This window comes from Engraulis encrasicolus, chromosome 6 (assembly GCF_034702125.1).
Source record: "Engraulis encrasicolus isolate BLACKSEA-1 chromosome 6, IST_EnEncr_1.0, whole genome shotgun sequence".
NCBI classification, from domain to species: domain Eukaryota; kingdom Metazoa; phylum Chordata; class Actinopteri; order Clupeiformes; family Engraulidae; genus Engraulis; species Engraulis encrasicolus.
In genome coordinates, this window is record NC_085862.1 from 13,791,041 (window position 1) to 13,812,798 (window position 21,758).

The following is a 21,758-nucleotide window of genomic DNA, read 5'->3' on the forward strand; positions in this document are numbered from 1 at the left end:
TCTGGAATATTTTGTAGTGCATGGGACATTGACAAGGAAAGGTAGCTATGATATCCTCGTGAATAGGTCTTCGACTTTTCAAAATGCCTCCTCTCAACATTCAACATGTAAATGGGTTATTCTGTAGTCCAACGCTATCCTGGCAGGAGAATCATTCGTTACAAATACTGCATACACACTCAGCAATTGTGTCTGTTGGTTTTTGTCCTCCAGGTCTTCATAAAATCATCTACCACCGCTGTGATAATTTGACTACACACCGCTGAACAGTTAACAGTTTTTTAGGCTACTGTATTGACAATTGCAGTCATGCCGCTTGTCTTGAACTGTCTCTTCCCGTTCCATATCGTGACAGCCAGATGAGAAGCGCAAAGGTGGGGGCTATCCGCGATCGCGGAGGAAAGGTGTCAATATCCATAGCCTAACCCTTGAACTGTGGAGCAATTACATATTGTTTAGGTTCTTGAATACTTGGAATTAGCATGGAATTAATTTTCCATTAATAAGGAAACGTGTAAGATTTATCCTCAATCCTCCCCGATAATGTTTTTGTCATAGGCCTAATGTTAATGCCCTCCCCAACACATATCCCCAGTACAATATTGCGACACACGCTTGGCACAATGATAGGCCTACTAAATGAGTTCAATGTTCTTGCAACACTTTTCCCAAGAAAAGTCAGTTTTCATTTCGAGATTCCAGAGCAAATCAGCTGGTACTGCGCTGCTCGCTTGCTGGTCAATAAACGTTGAACTGAACCGTGTTGTGTGCGTGTGTGGCTATGTGTGTACCATCGTATGTCCATGATCGTCCGTGCTCTTATCATGCAAATGACATGTCATGCAGGCAAGGGCGTCCGTTTGATTTCAAAAGTGCTGGCCCGGACAATTACCATAAACCAGAGTAAGGTTTGAAAAGTGCTGGGTACAAGATAAGGCTACTTCCGATTTGAGGTTTCATGATAAATAGCCTAATACGCATTGGCGTATTGACGCATAATGTGGCCATGTTAAAAATTAAAAGCCATCTGCGCTGTCTTGTTTATTTCTGATATCCTGCGCTGAAGTCATCTTTATCATAGGCTACATATTATGAATGCAACGGTAACTGAGTGGTTAACCCATCATAACTACATGTAGCCTTGCATAATGGTGCACGTCAATTTGTTGTCATAACTTCGCTCTGTCCCTTTTGATTTCCCCAAGCAATTCATCCCTTTTGTCATTGTCCCTGTTTTACTGTTAGTCTTATGGACCTAGGGCGTATCGATCACCATTATTTGCCTGAAACCTGCAAACTAAACACTGCATGCGCGCAGCCACACAGAGCATTCTCTGTGTCAAAGGAACCCTTTCTCCGCGCCTGTGCGGCATTCTCCTTATCGCCCCTAGAATGGCAATACATGTTGGCAGACTTTATTTTGCATAATTCACGATTATCTGGATATATTTGGCTAGGTTACTCAGCAAAGAACATCATTAACGTTAGTGAGGTAACTTTTGGTGTGCTGATACAAACACCAACGGTGAATCACGACGCAGGCCCTACTTCCCCAACCATAGCCTACTGAAAAGGTCCATAGCCATTGTGTTCAACGCCCTTTGATAGGCTCTGCCTGTATCAGGGTCGATAGGCTAATGATGGTGGTCAGGGCGCACATCAGTGTTTGGGTTGTCTATGCTTTTTTCTGGAATACTGTGCCGATTAGATAGAAATGATCATGTTATGAACCCGAGTTTAGTAGATATCGCGCGGTGAACGAGGCAGCCTGCAAACAGTTTGAAGCGCAATGTGGCTGTAACAAGTTAGAAAGTAGCCAAACCATGTTGCTTGTTAACCTGTTTAAATTATGAGCGTTCCACGAACTATCTTTCTTTGCGCACGCTATAAACTATGGTTAACTATGTATGCTTTATAATGTTGGTAAGGGCGGGATAAGCGGGATAATGTATTGTCCACACGTGACTACGGAAAATACATTTCCCTTCAGAGATAACAGCACTCCGCCTTCGGCGTCGGGGGTGTTATTCGCCCCGTAGGGAAACATTTTCTTATTCATGTGTGGACAATACATTATCCCTTAGGCCTACCTTTAAATTGATGTCGTACATTTTAAAACATTTCGTTGATATTGTAGTGGTGCAAACGACTGTAGTTATGAGATGGGCGCCAGCCAGGCAGCAAGACTGCCTACCTTTCCAAAAATGAATAAAAATCAGTGACAACACACTAGAAATAATTCATATCAACACAACGAATATCTTTTCTTACGTTTAGTAGTGCACTTTTGCAAAACCCTCTCAATTTGGAACAGCTCACATCAATGTCTGGCTTTAGCGATTCTTGCGAATGGTGATCTTCTCGGCGCACACTTCATGGTTCCCTCTCTCTTGCTCTCTCGGCTTGTTGCTTCCTGACAGTCTCACCCGCCATTTGAAATTAACTCCATTTTATAGGCTGCGCGTGTAGTTCACAGGGGGTAACGCTGTTATCTCACTCCGGAGGAGGCAGAGGCAGTCCGTTACAATATAGTATATATAAAATAGGCTATAAAATAGGCCTAATGATAAAAAAAGCAGCCTGAACTAAAATTAATAATTAATTTAAAAAAATAGAGACGCACGCACTTTCTACATGGTTCGATTTTTGTTTTCATTGCATTGTGGTGGTAGGCACACAAGTTTGATAAAATATAAAAAAATAATAGGCTAATAAAATAGGCAGACTAAACTAAACATCTGCCCAGTTACACGAAAGGTCTGCATGGATTGAACGTAACGTCCTTAGGTCTTCGACGAAAAATCCTCAGGTACTGCACGAAACGCCCCATGCCTTCTACGAATGGTCCAACGTTTTGTTCGAATGGTCCCCTCTCACCAATTCATTCGACGAATCGTCTCGAATTCCTGTAGTGGAGAGGAGGTGGGATTTGAACATCAGGTAAGGAGATGAGATTAGAACTGCTCTACACCAGAAGAGGGGGTGGGATTAGAACATCAGGAGAGGAGGTGGCATTAGAACTGCTCTACACCTGGAGAGGAGGTGGCATTAGAACTGCTCTACACCTGGAGAGGAGGTGGCATTAGAACTGCTCTCTACATCAGGAGAGGAGGTGGCATTAGAACTGCTCTAGTGGAGAGGAGGTGGGATTAGAACTGCTCTAGTGGAGAGGGGGTGGGATTAGAACATCAGGAGAGGAGGTGGCATTAGAACTGCTCTACACCTGGAGAGGAGGTGGCATTAGAACTGCTCTACACCTGGAGAGGAGGTGGCATTAGAACTGCTCTACACCTGGAGAGGAGGAACTGCTCTGCTCTGCCGTCCCGGCCGTGGCTCTAGCAGCTGGGCACTGGACTGCTACATCGGCGACCAGGGTTGGATTCCGGCCAGGGTCATTTCCCAAACCTTCTCCCCGACTCTCTCTCCCCACTCATTTCCTGTCCCTCTCTCGCTATCCTGTCATTAATAAAGGCAAAATAAAAGCCATACAACAATCTTTAAAAAAATGCTCTATGCCTGAAAAGGGGACTATGTGTTTATGTAATGCACAGGCCTCACTGGGAAACTGGATTGACCTTCACCAAGGGGTGGGATTACTGTTCAAAGACTAAAAATTGCTCAAAGATGAAACATGAAATATGTCCTACAGTTGTTCACTTTGTTCTATAGCTCCTGTCCTCAACTTCTGTTTTACACAGTGTTTGAGAGGTGCATGTGCGCATGTGTATCAGAGTGTACTTGTGACAGGTGCATGTGTGCATGTGTACATGTCAGTGGTCTCCCAATGGCGTCCCGTGGGCCAAATCCGGCCCGGGCATGGCAAACATTTGGCCCGCCATGAGGTTGGAGCAAATCAAAACATATACTTTTGCTGTCTGTGGCCATACAGTCGGGGGATTTGTTTGGCTCTCAGCCTCATTTGCGCTACAGAATTTGGCCCTTGGGGAAACAATAATGGGAGTCTACTGGTGTACTGTATAAGTGGGAGTGGACCATGTGTGTGTGTGTGTGTGTGTGTGTGTGTGTGTGTGTGTGTGTGTGTGTGTGTGTGTGTGTGTGTGTGTGTGTGTGTGTGTGTGTGTGTGTGTGTGTGTGTGTGCGTGCGTGCGTGTGTGCGTGCCTGCGTGTGTGTGTGCACCACCTGTTCTGGGTTGGGGATGTGAGAGGTGCATATGTGCGTGGGTGCGTGGGTGCGTGTGTGTGCGTGCGGCACCTGGTCTGGGTTGGGGACGTAGGGGCAGCTGTCGCAGGCGTCCCCAACTCCGTCCCTGTCCCTGTCCTTCTGGTCCACGTTGTGCTTCTTCTTGCAGTTGTCCTGCTCGTTCCTGATGCCTGTCAGGTCACAGAGGTGACAAATACAAATACAAATACAAATACAAATACAAATACAAATACAAATACAAATACTTAATTCAAAGACAGAGTCCCTGTACACAACCATTGTAAATCACAGTGGTCGTCAGTGAACTTGATGAACAGTGAAATGTGTTGTTCACCAAGGACTCTTTTCCACTGCCAGTTTTCTGGTAGGCCTAAAGCTCGACACAGCACAACTCGGACACCACTTTTTACTCTTCGACTGAACTGCGTCGTTGCGCCCAATTGAAAAGCAAAAAGTGGCAGCCGAGTTGCGCTGTGTCGAGCTGTAGGCCTACCAGAAAACCGGCAGTGGAAAACAGGCACAAATAAACTACCAGCAAAGAAGACCAGTGTGCAGTGATTTGTCCCCCTTTACTTTCGAATACTTAATTGTCCACAATTGTCCACAGTTTCTTCAGTTTTCAACACAGACATTTAAACAATTCAAAATCAATCTCAGATTTCTCTGTTTCAATGTTGCCATAGTTACTGCACTTTGCCTGCACTTTGTCTGACCTAGTACATCAGTGTTGCCAGATTGGGCAGTTTCCCGCCCATTTGGGCTGCTTAGGATGGCTGTCTGCGAGTAAAAACGGATTCTAGAGAAAAAAAACGCCCATTGTTTGGTCATAGAAATCAATAGAATTGGGCAGGATTTAGTGCTTCCGTCAACCCTGACCTACGTACCGTCTCCATCGATGTCATCGTCACACTCGTCTCCCTTGCCATCGCTGTCCGTATCTCTCTGGTCGTTCTTCACTGTGCGGCAGTTGTCACACGCGTCCCCGAAATCGTCATCGTCCACATTCCGCTGGTTGACGTTGGGCACGAGCACACAGTTGTCCTGCAACAGGTTTCATTGCACATAATTGAATAATTAATAACAATAATGTAAGTTTTTTTTATGTATGCATGTACCAGACATATTTGACTGACCTCCACATTTAAGATGCCGTCCCCGTCCGCGTCGTCATCACAGGCGTCTCCGATGCCGTCTTTATCCGCGTCCTCCTGTCCGGAGTTGGGCACCGTCAGGCAGTTGTCCTGGGAGAACACAGAAACACAACACGCCTCAGTACCAGCAGGAAAAACACGTTGGTCCACTTTAGAGAGACTGGTATGGGCCAAAGATGACCGGAGAACATAGGATACGTTTTTCTGTTATCACACAATTTGCACCACAGTAACATAAGAGGAAAAAGTATCCCGTGTGCTCCTACTGTCTACAGTCCTGGGGTGAGTTTCTCAAAAGAGAAGTTGTTTGCCTGTTAGCAACTTCGGTAGTTGCCAATTGGAAAACACATTGAACACAACAAACTAGCTAATGTAGTAAGCAACTTTGGTTTTGAGAAATTCACCCCTGGACTGTGAGAACCAAGAAGGCTAGAGCGCAAGTGACCTCCCTTTCCCACATTTCAGTAACACTTAAAGGTACTCTGTGTGAGATTTTTAGTTGTTTATTTCCAGAATGCATGCTACCCATTCAGTAATGTTACCTTTTTCATGAATAGCCTACTTGCCACCACCATCAAATTCTAAGTAGGACTATTTGACTGGAAAAATTGCACTTTTCATAGGGCCTGAAAAGGGGAGTCTTCTCCATGGTCCACCAATTTGAATTTCCAGAAGAAGACATTTTTAGCTGCAAAAATGACTGTACTTGGGCCACACTAGAACATATTAGCTTATTACTTAGTAAACTTTCATGAAAAGATCAAATTTGGCAATAGGCAACCCAGTAGCATAGTTGCAGTACCTTTTTTGGCCATTTCCTGCACAGTGTACCTTTAACTTGACAGCGCCAACATCATACATATGACATGACAGTGCCATAACAGTGTCATAGCACAGTCATGGATGTGTCATACACAGTATGTCAATATCATCATGGACGTTGCCATTAATTGACATGCAGTTATGATAAAGACAGCCCTAACAATGTCAACTTTTCATGACCATAAAATGTTTATGACATTGACATAATGTTTATGACTCCATGACAGTGTGAAGACACTATTTTAACACTTTTATGACACTGTCACGACATGCATATGACACCGGCACTAGAGTCAAGTAAAGTGTTACCCCATTTCAGCCATGTCCAAATTACTATTTGACATACTTTATAGTATATTTCATCTTACAAATGTCTGCTGTGACTCATTATCTTTGTAAAATAATATTTGACAATGAGATTTAGCATATCAAACTACAATGCAAAAAATGAAGTCTTTGCAAGCTCATTTTTCCAGTTTCAAGTGAAAGCATCTATTCAATCGTACTTTAAGTTAAGAATTGGGTCCTCATTACATGGCATGAGGGAACCCTTCACATGACTTTGTCCCGCCTCCCGGGCCCTGCTAGATTACATTACATTACATTACATTACATTACATTACGTTACATTACATTACACTTAGCTGACGCTTTCATTTATTCAAAGCCATTTACAGTAATTATTTTTCAGGGTATTGGTTGCAGTCCCTGGAGCAGTGTGGAGTTATGTACCTTTCTCAAGGGCACTTCAGCCATGGATGGAGAGACGGATGTAGGGAGAGGTCAGGGGAGATTTCAACCTGCAACCCCTTGATTGAAAGACCAACTCTCTAACCACTTGGCTGTGGTTGGCTGGATGCTAACCTTTTGGCAGTTTGTCTCCGGGCAGTTGAGCTGGTGGTCCGGTAGGCCGTCGATGTCCACATCAGGAGCACAGTAGTAGCCATTGCCTGCCCATCCCACATGGCACTGCAGACAGATAGGAAACAACACACCTCAACAGGTTAGAAATCCTTGTAGAGCGAGAGGAATGAGTTGCATCTCTTTTCATTTTGAGTTTGATACCCCTGCTTTGTAATATGAAAATAGTGAGACGTGTGTGTGTGTGTGTGTGTGTGTGTGTGTGTGTGTGTGTGTGTGTGTGTGTGTGTGTGTGTGTGTGTGTGTGTGTGTGTGTGTGTGTGTGTGTGTGTGTGTGTGCATTTCAGATAATAAGCTGCATAAAACACACACACACATGCACGCACACACACACGCACACACACACATACACACACACACACACACACCCACGTCAATACTCACAGACACAGCCACATATACACATACACACAGAGACTGGGATTTTGATTTCAGACGTCTGGAACTTTCGTTGGGAAACTCACCACACACTCTATGGTGCCGTCCTGGTTGGTGATGCAGTCGGCGTGGGCGTGGCAGGGGCTGACCTGGCCCTCGCCACACCCCCGATCCGCCTTGCAGCCGCTCAGCTGGTCACCTGTGAAGCCGGGCTTGCACGTACACCTGTACGAGCCCTGTCAACACACACACACACACACACACACACACACACACACACACACACACACACACACACACACACACACACACACACACACACACACACACACACACACACACACACACACACACACACACACAATGGCCTCGTTTACATGAGACACTGAATTGAAAATGAACTCAACTTAATTCTGAATAAAACTTAATTCTGCTTTGAAAACATCACGTACGTAAACACCTCACTATTCGGGATTAATTGAAAGTTGTAATGTAAACTCGAGGGAACTATTTAATCCCGAAGGGTTTTTTTTTGTCTTTTACGACTTTGTTGATAGGACAGTTAGAGAGGTGGACAGTATCTAAGCAGCATTTCAATTGAAGTACATTAATTACCAATTAATAATTATTTTAAGGCCATTAGCTGTGGTTGTATACCACCTGCCGTCCGAGCCCAAAAAAAGATCATTGACCCATACAATAGTACAGTAGCACAATAGGCTTCAAGGGTCCCCTCATAATTAGCGGAGCAGAACTGACTCACCGGTGGGCCCCGCACCCTCGTGGGCCCTAATTTTCATAAATGTGAAAAAAAAAAGTTTTTTAACATTTCTAAAATTAGGTGCTCACGAGGGTGCGGGCCCACTGGGATGTCCGCTATGCCAGATGGCCGGTCCGGCCCTGTAAGGATGATGATTGCTACTCAGTTATGGAGAAGTCTGTCAAGTCACGTACAGGTGTGTTGATGCAGTTGGCATTCTGCACGCAGTCGCCGTTGTTGATCTCACACTCGTTGATGTCTCTGCAGATCTGCCCAAGTAGAGGAGAATAGGAGAGGTAAAGAGGTGTGCAACCATCAGGTCCGTAACCAGACATTTTCAAATACCGAGTTCAAATATGGCGTGCTGTACTGCATACTGTACATTTAGAATGCTTCAAACACTTCAGTCAATCTCTTAAGATTGTTTTCATTAATCACTGCCTTGAGGATAAATGGGGGAGGCGTATACAGACTGAATTTATCATTGTTGATCATATATTTTCATCATAGATAAATTTTACATAACTGAAGAAAATACAGAGGACATGACCTCTGTGTCCTCAATGGTAGTTACGGCCATGGCAACTATCTCTGAGAACGCTGTGTTTTTTTTTCTTTATTGTGACACTGTTCATCTAACCTCAGAAGATGCGGTGCTAAAGCAAGAAGATGAGCGCATAGCGTTCTACAGGGAAATAAATACAACTAATGGAAACTGAGTAACTGAGCTTTTTCTTGAACTTACATATAAACAATTAGTAGCTACACAAAGGGCAAACAGCAGAATATAGGCTACTCAGACATCTCCAATGAATAAGCTACCTGACAAATTGGCTAGCAACAGTGAAATTATTACCAGCCACAGCCAAGTTTTACCGGCATTTGGTTTGTTGGCAGGTGCCGATGTCAAGCCCTGCTGTGTAGGTGGATCTGTGACATCTGTATGTGTATCTGTGGCATATATGTATATCTATAATTTGTGTAGGTGTATCATGATATCTGTGTAAGGTAGGGGTGGAACGGTTCACAAAATTCACGGTTCGGTTCATATCACGGTATGAAGGTCACGGTTTACGGTTCTCTACGGTTCTTTTTTTCAGTTCATGGTAAATGGTGCACTGGGAATATTAAACCATATTTATATAACTGCAATTATAAAGTGATGATGCACAAGTTGAATCAGCTGTCGTCAACTGATGTGCGCTGTCTGAGCCCTCTTTCAAGTGGCTAATACAATCAGACTCAGCACTAAATGGTTTGTATAGGCTTATAATGTGAAAATGGTGTGATTTTAATTGTGTCATCCTCTGATTGCTCTTATATGTTAACGTGTTAATCAGAGAGACTGGATAAGATACTCCTAGAATCTCTGTTTTACATATTTTTCTGGGCAGTACATGAATTGCGGTTTGCCATGGACTGCATTTCACGGTTCGGTATGGTGTGTGAATTGTACGGTTTTGGTTTTCGGTTCGGTTTGTACCATCCCTAGTGTAAGGGTATGTGCCGTGTGTATACAGTAGCTGTGACTTGAATACACATAGGTGGGTCATGATATTATATTACATTCAGGGCCGGATTAATGCACAGGCTAGATATGGCTGCAGCCTAGGGGCCCCCACCTGCCAGGGGGCCCCTGATTGGCGAAAAGTGAAAAATTGCAGAATTGTGACGATGCTGTTCAGTACAGTTGGTAAATATGTTATCCCTAATTTCCAGCTTGTAATTATGACACTGTCTATGTGCATTTGTTTCAAAATTTGCCTTCTGGGGGGGGCCCACAATAACCTGTAGCCTAGGGGCCCCAGGCCATCTTAATCCGGCCCTGATTACATTACATTACATTGCATTTAGCTGACGCTTTCATTTATTCAAAGCGACTTACAGTTATTATTTGTCAGGGTATTGGTTATAGGCCCTGGAGCAATGTGGGGTTAGGTGCCTTGCTCAAGGCCACTTCAGCCATGGATGGAGATGTAGGGAGAGGTCAGGGGGGGATTCGAACCTGCAACCCCTTGATTGAAAGACCAACTCTCCAATCACTAGGCCACGGCTGCGCCATATCTGTTGATAGAGAAGAGTTATCAGCAGCGCACCTGTTTGTTTCTGCGGGCGTAGTCCAGTCCCACGCCCTGCACCTGGGGGCCCATGTAGCCGGCCAGACAGGGCCCACAGCGGAACCCGGGCGCCGTGTTGACACAGCGCACCCCCATGGCGCACGGGATCACCTTACACTGGGGACACAGCAGAAGAGGCAGAGAGATGACCGCTACATACATAGATTTCATGTTTACCAACAATGCGCCTACGCACGATGCCAAGGAGCAGAAAGCTTCGGCAAGAACGCATACCATTGACATGACAAAATAACCCAGAGACTTCTAGCGTACACTGTCCATTCCATCACCAAGCAATTACTTTAGTATTGTAGGATGTAGATTATAGATTTATTGGGGACTGTGTTGTCATGAATGATGATGAAGGTGTGTGTGTGTGTGTGTGTGTGTGTGTGTGTGTGTGTGTGTGTGTGTGTGTGTGTGTGTGTGTGTGTGTGTGTGTGTGTGTGTGTGTGTGTGTGTGTGTGTGTGTGCGTGTGTGTGTGTGTGCGTGTGTAGGGGGGGTGAATTGGCTCACCTCGTCGATATCGGTGCAGTGTGTTCCATTACCCAGCATGCCGTCTGGGCAGGGTCCACATGAGATTCCGTCCGCTGTCTCGGTACACTTCACGCCCGGGTGGCACGGGTTGGGGTCACACGTGGCTTTTGGGGGCTCAATGACCCCACGCATTGCTGCAAGAGGAGAGCACAAAATAGGACACGTTTCTTTGTAAATTAGCCCCGAGTTGAGTTAAGCCTCGAGTTGAGTTAATTTACGAACATAAGGTAGGATAACTTACTTTTCACGTTTAACTGGCTTGCAATGTCTTACAGTATAGTTAGGCCTACTAACCAAGCAAAGTTAGTCCCAGGAGAGTAAACCTACTGTAATAGAGGGGACCTGGGGGTTTGTCCTACTATCAAACTAGAAATGCATTCAGAGAGTTCAGACCTCCGCCAAGGAAGCTGTTTGATAGAACATGTGAGTATGTTACACCCTTTTTTTTCAAGTCACTCTGCCTTGTTTTTGTGGAGTTAGAAACTGGAATGTCACAATTCGCCCTATCCCACAATGGTGAAGAAGCTTTAAAAATGATCCCGATCGTGACCCCCATCACCACCAAACATGTAATCACTTCTTCCTTTTGTCATTTCCAACAATTCCACAAAATGTCATCAAAATCTGTTCATAACTTTTTGAGTTATCCTGCTGACAGACAGACAGACAGACAGACAGACAGACAGACAGACAGACAGACAGACAGACAGACAAACCAATGTGACCGAAAACATAACCTCCTTGGCGGAGGTAACTAAAGCCATGGTCCCCTTCTATTACTAGAATTACTATTCAGGTGCATGAAGTGCAAAACAAAAAGTAAAGGTGGAAGTCAATTCATGGCGTACGTAACAACACCAGTAGGCTACATGATATGTTACACAGAGTTATTCCACCTACTGAGATAGCTAGGCCACATTGTTGTTACTGACAAAACCTGAAAAAAAACTGCCACAAATTTGATCCAACCAGCTCAGAATCAGTTGAGCGTATAAGACAGGTACTGTAGCCTACAGCAGTGTTGCCAGATGTACGATAATAATCATATTTGTACCATAATTTTGTCCTCTGTACGATAAAACGTGATGTACGATAATTTCAGGGTTGTTATTCAATTCATTTAGATGTCTTGAAACAACAATTTGGGTCTTGTACAATAATTTCCTCCCAAAAAGCCCCCAAAAACAATATTTTTGAGGTTTTGGTACAATAATTCAGCATTTTCTATCTGGCAACAGACAGCAATAGACCATTTACTTGCTGAAGTCATCTGTGCTGGAAGGAAACTTCCAGATAGGCTGGAATCTGAGGAAGACCGAGAGGTCAAAACATCACTGCCATTGAATGAATGAATAAAAAAAAGAAAAAAAAAATTAAAGAAGAAAAAAATCCAAAAGAGTGTGCGAACCTTTTTAAAAAAAATACGCAATCTTTTTGTTCAGCACCAGGGATTGTGCACAAGTAACTCTCTACAACGGAAGGAAACTTTAGCACATTTCTACTGCTACTTCTACTTTTGACACCTCTGATGATGTGATGTCTGATGTCATGATGACCACTCACCGCACGCCTCACACTCCATGACGGTGTTCTTCAGGAAGACGATCTCTTGGATCTGCAAGAGAAGCAACCGCATCACAGGGTTGACACCCATGGATACCAGTCCCATGACGACACATCTACAGTATTGTCTACAGTACGTGGAACTCTGTGGTGGAGATTATCACACATGCAAGTCAACATTCATCTACAGGTCATGTCATCCATAGAGTATCTCTCACACACACACACACACACACACACACACACACACACACACACACACACACACACACACACACACACACACACACACACACACACACACACACACACACACACACACACACACACACACACACACACACACACACACACACATTAAAGTGTCAAGTCAGGCCCGGCCAGATGACATCGCATTTAAAACCGAGTAACAACCATTCAGCATGTTTCAGTGAAAAGATCAGGTCCTGATGACAACGACAGGCGTGCTGAAAACGATGACGAACACATTCAGAAGGAGTAGTCTCTGTAGTCACCTGTTGCTTGAGGAGCTCTTTGATGTCAGCCAGCGCCTGATTGGTCCCCTTGATCTGGTTGATGATCTCCCCATCTGCACCCAGAGACACACACAGCACAGCACACGTAAGTTAGCATTGACGATTCAGATCCACACACAGTGACAACACACTTCAGTTAGCAATGATCCACAGTCACACACAGCACTGTTCAGATCAGTTCAGTTTGCAGGGGTTAGCTCTATCTTCCTACAGCTGGTCCATTGGTCCCACGTCACAAATACTTTTGTAATTCAGTTTTAAGCCAATTGCTACCACAGAGGTAAGTATCTTGTCTTATTATATTGTTGGTGTTTACTGACAGGTTTAGGCATGATTCCAATGAGGTTGAAAAAACAAGAATAAATTCTCTGACTATGGCACTTCAAATTAAAATGTCATTATTAATATGGCAGGTCCTACATGGACATCTTAAAAACAAGGCCTGATGAGGTTGGTTTTAAGGGAAGGTTTTGGGGTGGAACCATTGGGCTGTCGGACCACTGAGCCTAAAAAAAAAAAAGTTTTAGTGATGTGGGACCATTGTCTCGTGGAGACATAGACATGCTCCCCAGTTGGCATTGACAATCCACTATCCCACACAGTGACAGCACACTGGGGTGAATTTCTCGAAACCAAAGTTATTTACTACATTGGCTACTTCGTTGCTTTCAATGCATTTTCCCATTGGCAACTACCGAAGTTGCTAACTGGCTAACAACTTCCCTTTTGAGAAACTCACCCCAGTTAGCATTGGCAGCAGTAGCTTAATGGGGAGTCAGTCTTGGAATGGAAAGGTTACAAGTTTGAATCCCACACTATCCATGACTGAAGTGCCTAACTCCACATTGCTCCAGGGACTGTAACACATACCCTATTACAGATAGTAAGTTGCTTTGGATAAAAGGCTAGGTGTAATGTAATAGCAATAACAATGTAATGTAATAATTGACAATGCACAGTCAAATATAGCACACTTCAACTAGCACTGACTGCATTACACCACATTCCAAATGATTAGGCAAAGAATATTGTTTAGCGTCTCTCTCTTTTAAAGTGGTCAGTATAAATATGACAGCCATCGTAATTTTCAAGTCATCAACCGATTCATCATTTTCAACAAGGTGTAATGTTATTGATTCACAGAGCATAGTAACAGCTCAGATATAGTATACTATAGGCCTACCATATCCGGTAGTTTGTTACACCATGCTGACCCTGGCTACGAATGCTGCCATGTTTTTTTGCCTCCTAAACATCTGCATGTATCATTTGGAACATGCTTGTCAGACAGAAGAATATATGAAGAGCTCATCTGCAAAACCCCCTAAGTGCCTTTTCAGAAAATAATATGAATTCATTTTTATTTAATACAAAGCTATCAAAATTCCATACTTTTTTATTTATTTATGTAATATAACTATTTATATGTATTATTAAGTATATGAATGTAAACCAAACCCACAACGGTGTTCTCTAAACATATAGAAGTGCAGGTCTTCAGAAATGGAGTTAGGGGGTTTTGCATCTGAACTCTTCATATGTACTATATCTTGTCCAGTCTCTCCGTGCTAGTTGTAGATGGGTTGAAGTCATGTATATGATACACACTTTGGGAGGGCAGTGGTTTCAGGGCAGGTGTGTGTGTGTGTGTGTGTGCGCGCGAGCGCGTGGACCATGTGTGTGTGTGTGTGAGTGGACCATGTGTGTGTGTGTGTGTAGGCTTACTGTAGGTGTGGGTGTGTGTTTATGAGTGTGTACAAATGGTTATATGATACCCCCTGGTAGGCCACTGACTGGTAACTGTATATGAGTTTGCGTAAACGTCCAGTTGCTGTGCTATATAGATAAATATATTCACCCACTGCCTGTGATTAGAGTATGTGTGTGCGTGTAAATGTATGCAACAGTGAGCTATATATGATTATTTTATGTGTCAATATGTGTGTTATGTCTTGTGGGCAATGTCTTTATTTATGTGTGTATGCTACTTTCCCCCTGGAATCAATAAACGATACTCTAATCTACTACTCTACTCTAATGCCATGATGATTTTCAATGAAGTTTTTGTGGTAAAGAGATAGATGGAGTTTCTCAGCCATTTCAAAGTGTATCTGTTCTCCTCTTGGGCCTGGCATGCATCCCATCACATCAGCATGCTGCTCAATGAGTTGTACAGACCATCGCCCCATCTGTGCACATCAATAAACTAAGCATCACTATACCCTGCACAACTACTTTCAATAGCGCTCCCTGTCTACACCTCTCTCTCTCTTGCTCTCTCTCTCTCTTGCTCTCTCTCTCTCTCTCTCTCTCTCTCTCTCTCTCTCTCTCTCTCTCTCTCTCTCTCTCTCTCTCTCTCTCTCCCCCTTCTGGCTCTTAAGTCTGCAGATCAGCAGATCTTGAGTATTGCATTCTTGTTATTTTACAACAGCTGCAGAAGGTTTGCAATAACAATCACATTCTGCTGTTTTCGTTTAGAGTGAGGTGTAGAAGTTCGGTAAGGCTGGGGGTGTTGTAGGGGTGAAAGTGCTCCCTGGGGGGGATGCAGGGAAGGAGTGCCCCCTGGCCCTTTGCTGTTGTTTGTCTTTCTTTTATGAGCTTGTCCAAGGTGGCAATTTATGAGTTCAGGACTCTGTGCACAGTTGTGGCCAGTTTGGTCCCTGATGAGAAGGTTAAGGATGTTGGCAAGGGGTGGGGGGTGGGGGTTGGGATATGGTGGGGATGGGGGTCATGAGAAATGTGTGTGTGTGTGTGTGTGTGTGTGTGTGGGGGGGGGTTATTGGTAAGGGGGGATGGTGGTTATGGGTATGGGTGGTGGAGAAGGGAGTTATAGGTGAGGGGGAGGGGGTTATGGGTAAGGTGTGTGTGTGTGTGTGTGTGTGTGTGTGTGTGTGTGTGTGTGTGTGTGTGTGTGTGTGTGTGTGTGTGTGTGTGTGTGTGTGTGTGTGTGTGTGTGTGTGTGTGTGTGTGTAGCCTCTCCATTCAGGTGACCCTCTGTGCTCCTCGGCCTCTAGAGAACTTCAGCGAGGGAGCTACCAACACACCCTCACGCAACCCAACCCACACACACACAAACACACACACACACACACACACACACACACACACACACACACACACACACACACACACACACACACACACACACACACACACACACACACACACACACACACACACCCCAAACCCCACTCCACCCCCTCACACACACACACCCCAAACCCCACTTCACCCCCTGTCCCCACCCACGACCTGCAGGCCTTAGAGCCTGAGAGCGGAGGAGGGGATGTGTGCTCTTTCCATTAGCCCAGTCCATGTTTTCCAAATGAATTCCCAGCACCGGCACAGCGCTCTAGCACTCCCTCCCTCCATCACTCCATCACTCCATCTCTCTCTCTCTCTCTCTCTCTCTCTCTCTCTCTCTCTCTCTCTCTCTCTCTCTCTCTCTCTCTCTCTCTCTCTCTCTCTGCTACTGAAACACGCTGGCTGCTGCTAGTCAGCCAGAGAGAGGCATCTCTTACACATGGCACAAGAGAATCTCTTTAAAACGACACAGCCATAAAAATACCTCCCTCATAGCATGAATTCAATATATGACACATACTGTAACAACAAAACACAAAAGCCTATAACATGAAGGTGTTACTGTTTTACGAGACATTATAGTACTGTAAGGACAGTAGGAGGAATATTGATGAATTACATTGTTAAGTTCTCAGTTTTGTTATTGCATGATGACAGTAAACGGAACCCGGATGGAGTCAATTTAAGAATTCTCAGTGTTTCTGTGTTAGGAATATACTACACCATGCACATACTGTATGTCACTATTGTGTGTAATTATTTTCATTCCATAATAACATGTAATAATAGTTATGATAAACATTTTAGCAGTAGTTGTTAATATTACTATTTCGTTTTTCACAGATGTTTTAGAAGAGCGGAAAGGAGGGAAAAAAAGATCCTCTTACCTCTTTGTCCAGATACAGTGATGTGGCGTTGGGTTAACGCAACCACAAGCGGCAAAATCCAGAGCATTTTGTTCCTACTCACTAAACAAATATATGTAATATATATAGTATTTATATATAGAGAGAAAACTAAAGGTTGGATCCAAACAGGGCTGCCTCCTCTTTAGTGCTCTCCGAACCTCATCAGGTCCGGTATGATGAGGATCTAAGTAGACTGCAAGACTCCAGCGTGTGTGAGGGAGTGTGTGTGAGCAAGGGTGTGTTTGAGGGAGTGTGTGTGAGAGCGAGGGTGTGTGAGTGTGTGTGTATGTGTGGGTGTGTGTGTATGTGTGGGTGGTACTTTATACTAGCCATTTCCCATCAGTTCTCAATAGCTTAGAATCAGAGGTGCCTCCACACATTATGGCACACTTTTAGGCCCATAGATATACGGGTATTTGAATACAAATATTTATGATATTTCTCAGATGTTATTGTGTGTGTGATATTGGAAGTATGCATAGAATACTGAAATCATATCTAATCTATCCAGTCTTTTTCATCTCTTTTTTATCTAGCACTCTTTTTTATTACATTACATTACATTTTAATTACTTCTATTACTTTACAAAACGTCCACTACAAGCTGCCACGGGCCTACCTGGTTTGTACTTCTTTCATATAGTGTCGTTTGGAAGGAATAGTAGTCAACTCTCAATGTCTTTCAGTGCCATTGATTGAAATTGCTTTTCACCCAGTATGATAATTTTACTGACACGAACATCTGTTCAACAAGTATCTGAGCACGGGGTGAGTGCGTTTTAATTATAAAATGTAAAGAAGCCCAATTAAGTTTTCTTATTAATGTTTTAATTGCTTTACATCAGAGCTGACCAGTGGTGGTTGTAATTAAATAATGTGGGTAATTAATCTTTTGCTATGTAGGAATATGTTTTATCTTATTATTGTCATCTTTACAAGAAAGAATGGATCTCATGAATGAGTGTGGTGTGTAAAGTAAACCATCATTTCTTGCATTCCATCAAACTGTTTCTATATTTTTCTTTCTTCCCTTAAGTTTTCCAGGGCTGGTTGTTTGTGTGAGCCTTTTGGTAAGAAAGATGTTTTATCTTTAATATTTCCATCTCTACAAAAAAATGGATTTATGAATGATGAATGAATCAAAACATTAGTTTTTACATTCCAGCAAACCATTTCTTTCTCTCTCTCTCTCTCTCTCTCTCTCTCTCTCTCTCTCTCTCTCTCTCTCTCTCTCTTCCCTTAAGATTTCCAGGCAGGGCTCGACTGGTTGTTTGTGTTGTTGTATGTCTTATTTGCCAGTGATTGCCTTTACAGATGTGGAGCACATTCCCTCCCTGAGACCCCTGAGGTCTCCCTCCCGCTCGCTGCACCTTGACAGGCCTGGCTGTATGTCATGCCGCCACAGCAGTGGACCTCGGGCCGCACTTGGGCCAGATGCGGCCCGGACTCCGGCGGCGGTACCTGGGGTCCATTTTGCCAGGCCTCCCAGTACAGACCTACAGTACTACAGTGAAATCTGCCTCCCTGAAAACCTGCCACATGCATGCAGGCCGGCCAGCTAGGCTGTAAAAGCAAGCGTGCGGTAATGCAAATAGCAAAAAAATATCCTGGCACTTCACATCACGCAACTTCCTTACTACTTCAAGGTAACATCTTGCTTAGAGAGACAGGTCAACTTGTGCCAAACATATGAAGTACTCCTTGTCCTGTGATAAAAAGAAATCACATGGCTGAGAAGCCTAAGTTTTGCCCTGAGCTACACAGATCAGATGGGAGGAAGAGGAGGAAGTGAGCTTCATCAATGATCTATTCCCCTTCTGTAGTAGCAGAAGGGTCAAAGGTCAGACATATTTGACCCTCTGTGAGGGGTGAGACACATACTGTGACCTTCTTAAGCTAGATTTATGCTTCGCTCGCATAGAATCTGCGTCCGTCCGTTTTCTGTCTATGCGAGTCCACGCCCCCCTCTCAGAGGCTCTGCGCCCGTCGTCTAGCGCCTCGAAAAAATTCTAACTATCCGTCGGACGGACGCGGAGTACGCAGACAAAAAGGCACTATGATTGGTCGTCTCACTACTTCCTTGTTCTGTTCTTGTGGCAGCGCAATGCCAGTAGTTTGCGAGAGCAGAGCTGTATTCTGTTAAAAACTTTATTAATGCCTTGTGTGTAAATGTGTGTAAATACACGAAGCTAAGCTAAGTAACAAACAATGCATCAGTTGAACACTCGTGGCACAATGCCTGCGGTTTTACTACCGTTCCTCCACCGAATGTAAACACACATCGGCAGAATCAACTGTCTTTACATGCTTGCATTTTCTGCTCGTGAAACAGACTGGGTATGTCAAATAATGATACCACTGCATTGCCTTTGCAATTTGTGTGAAAATACCTAGCTAACCGGGATAGAAAGCAACATTGCTTAATAATGACCGCAGTGCTTACAATGTAGTGAAAGTAGCCTAATCGCGCAATTTCAAATGTGGCTGGCAACGAGACCTCGGACCTCGCAGAGCTCGCAGATGCATGAATACAAAATTGGTTCGTGGCCACTCCCACGCGACTTTTCACGCTCGCAGTTGCTGAAGTCTAATCTGACCTTCTTAGATGGGCTACTTTGACCATCCTAAGTCGGAGTGAGTGGGTTGAGGGGTGAGACACTTTTGACATTCTGTGAGGGTTAGACCACTCTAGATTAAAGTGAGTGGATGGTGAGACAGCCTTAACCCCTTTGAGGGGGTACGACCAGTTCAACTGGTGAGGGGATGCAAGTGCGTAAAGTATACCCCCGGAGCCCCCGTGAGGCAGGGGGCTCATACAAGGCTGGGAGCCCATATGGGCCCTTGACTTGAAGAAACGGGCCCCCTCTACAAGATATTAGGCCCTCTTTTTTCATTCGGGGGCCCATTCTTGGTAGCTTGCTGGGGGGCCTGAAGTACTTGCGTTACGCCAGTGAGGAGGTGCGATAGATTTCACCTTTTGTGAGGGGGTGAGACCATCCATTTGACCCCTGTGGAGACCCACTCTGCAGGCTCCTGCCCCAGGGGTGCGTGCTGGTCAAAGCTGGCTGCTTACATAAAGCAAATGGACAACCACTTGCTGTCACTTTTAATTTAAAAGCCGGAGCGTGACAACACCAAAGATGTTTTCCTTCCAGGAGGTGGGTTGAACTCCGTGCAGGAGTTTCACTAAGGCACTTCCTTGCAGTGCTGGATTGGCCATCTAACATAGCGGGCATTTCCCGGTGGGCCCTGCACCCTCTTAGGCCCCTATTTGTTTTTTTTGTTTTTTTTTAAACATTTCTGAAAATATTTGCCCACAAAGGTGCGGGGCCCACCGGTCAGTCAGTTTTGTGCCGCTAATTATGAGGGGCCCCTTTAAACCAACAGTGCCCGGCCCTATTTCTACCCCCAGTTCAGCCAGGTTTCCTTACATAACATGTCATGCAGTGGACCAACCGGTAACGTAAACATTGTGGAGTGCTGTGAACACACCGTTCGTGCTGCGCAAGTGTAAGTGGCTGGTAAAGTGAAGCTTCACAGCAACGGGCCCTGGGGAGTGTTCCAAGAACCTGGCTCAGAAGTAGTAAACTATAGGTTAAGTTAACCTTGAGGTTAAATCAGCTAATAGAAGAGCCTGGAGTCCTCATTTTCTTTAACTAAATATCACATGTGATTTATCTATTAGCAGGTTTACCACTTCCTCTTGGTTAGCTAAGCCAGGTGTATCACTTAACCATGTTCTTAGAATAGACCCCCAACTGTCACACAGCTGCACACAAGTGTTGCCAGCAGGTTTATTGGACTTGTTAAAAAGCAACTTCTCTGTCCAGGGGCCTATACTACAAAGCTGGTTCAGGATGAGTTAAGGTTAAGTTAAGAGGTAAAAAAGTGAAAGGTGCGCGCACATCTGAAAATAGCAACTAGCTACGGGTGCAGAATATCAAAAATAGTATATGGAGAACAAGTTTAAACCTGACGAAGACCTTGCCGTTCGAAATGTTGTGTCTTTTTTATTACAATAAAATCATGTCAAGGGAGCTTTTACGGTGTGCAAGTATATATTTTTTTAAACTTTTTCTCTATAAGTTAAGAGGTAAATCATCTAATAGAAGAGACTGGAGTCCTCACTTTCTAAAGAAAAGCTCTAGTATTAGATGATTTACCACTTAACTTAAGCTTAACTTATCCTGAACCAGCTTTGTAGTATAGGCCCCAGTACTTGTGGCAAATTGGCAGGAAATGAGCAGGGGAGTATTCTGAGAACCTGGCTCAGTAGTAGGGGTGTAAATCACAGCCTTCATGACGATACGATACGGTATCGATTTCTTAAATCAGGGATTCGATTTTTTTTCGATACTTAAGAATTCCCCACGATACGATGCGATTCGGTTCGATTCGATTTTTTCCAATTACTTTTCCACTACTATTGTGTTATGGAGCTAGGGCATTGCACAGGGGCCAGCGATTCGATTCTTTTCGATTCTTAAAAATGCCCCACAATACGATGCGATTTGATTAAATCGCCGGCCGATACTTCCGATACATCGATACATTTTGAATTTATTTACATCCCTACTCAGTAGTAGTTCAAGTTAACCTTGAAGTAGTGGTAAATCCTCTAATAGAAGAGCCTGGAGTCTTCATTTTCTTATCCAAGTGATGTCTGTGGGTTATCTTTTATTAGGTTTACCAATTCCAGTAATTTAACTTAGTCAGGTTTATCAGTTAGTCATGTTCTTGGAATACCCACCAGCACCTTCACAGTAAGGACAACACAACAACAAAACCATACCCATGCTAGATGCTGAAAATCCTTAA

The 21,758-nt window shown here is 44.1% G+C and overlaps 1 protein-coding gene across 1 annotated transcript in view; it reads right to left on the bottom strand.

Annotated features, from left to right (window-relative positions):
• comp (cartilage oligomeric matrix protein) overlaps positions 1 to 17,093 on the bottom strand; it is a 33,470-nt gene extending 16,377 nt beyond the window's left edge. Inside the window, exons 1-11 of the mRNA XM_063200704.1 lie at positions 16,920 to 17,093; positions 12,928 to 13,001; positions 12,413 to 12,464; positions 10,829 to 10,983; positions 10,291 to 10,428; positions 8,389 to 8,463; positions 7,521 to 7,670; positions 7,000 to 7,104; positions 5,296 to 5,403; positions 5,047 to 5,203; positions 4,214 to 4,332 (exon numbers count right to left, since the gene is read on the bottom strand). Coding sequence (XP_063056774.1) covers positions 4,214 to 4,332; positions 5,047 to 5,203; positions 5,296 to 5,403; positions 7,000 to 7,104; positions 7,521 to 7,670; positions 8,389 to 8,463; positions 10,291 to 10,428; positions 10,829 to 10,983; positions 12,413 to 12,464; positions 12,928 to 13,001; positions 16,920 to 16,986 — 1,200 coding nt within the window. The 5' untranslated portion in view covers positions 16,987 to 17,093. The remainder of the gene's footprint in view (positions 1 to 4,213; positions 4,333 to 5,046; positions 5,204 to 5,295; positions 5,404 to 6,999; positions 7,105 to 7,520; positions 7,671 to 8,388; positions 8,464 to 10,290; positions 10,429 to 10,828; positions 10,984 to 12,412; positions 12,465 to 12,927; positions 13,002 to 16,919) is intronic.
• Between the last annotated feature and the right edge of the window lie 4,665 nt (positions 17,094 to 21,758).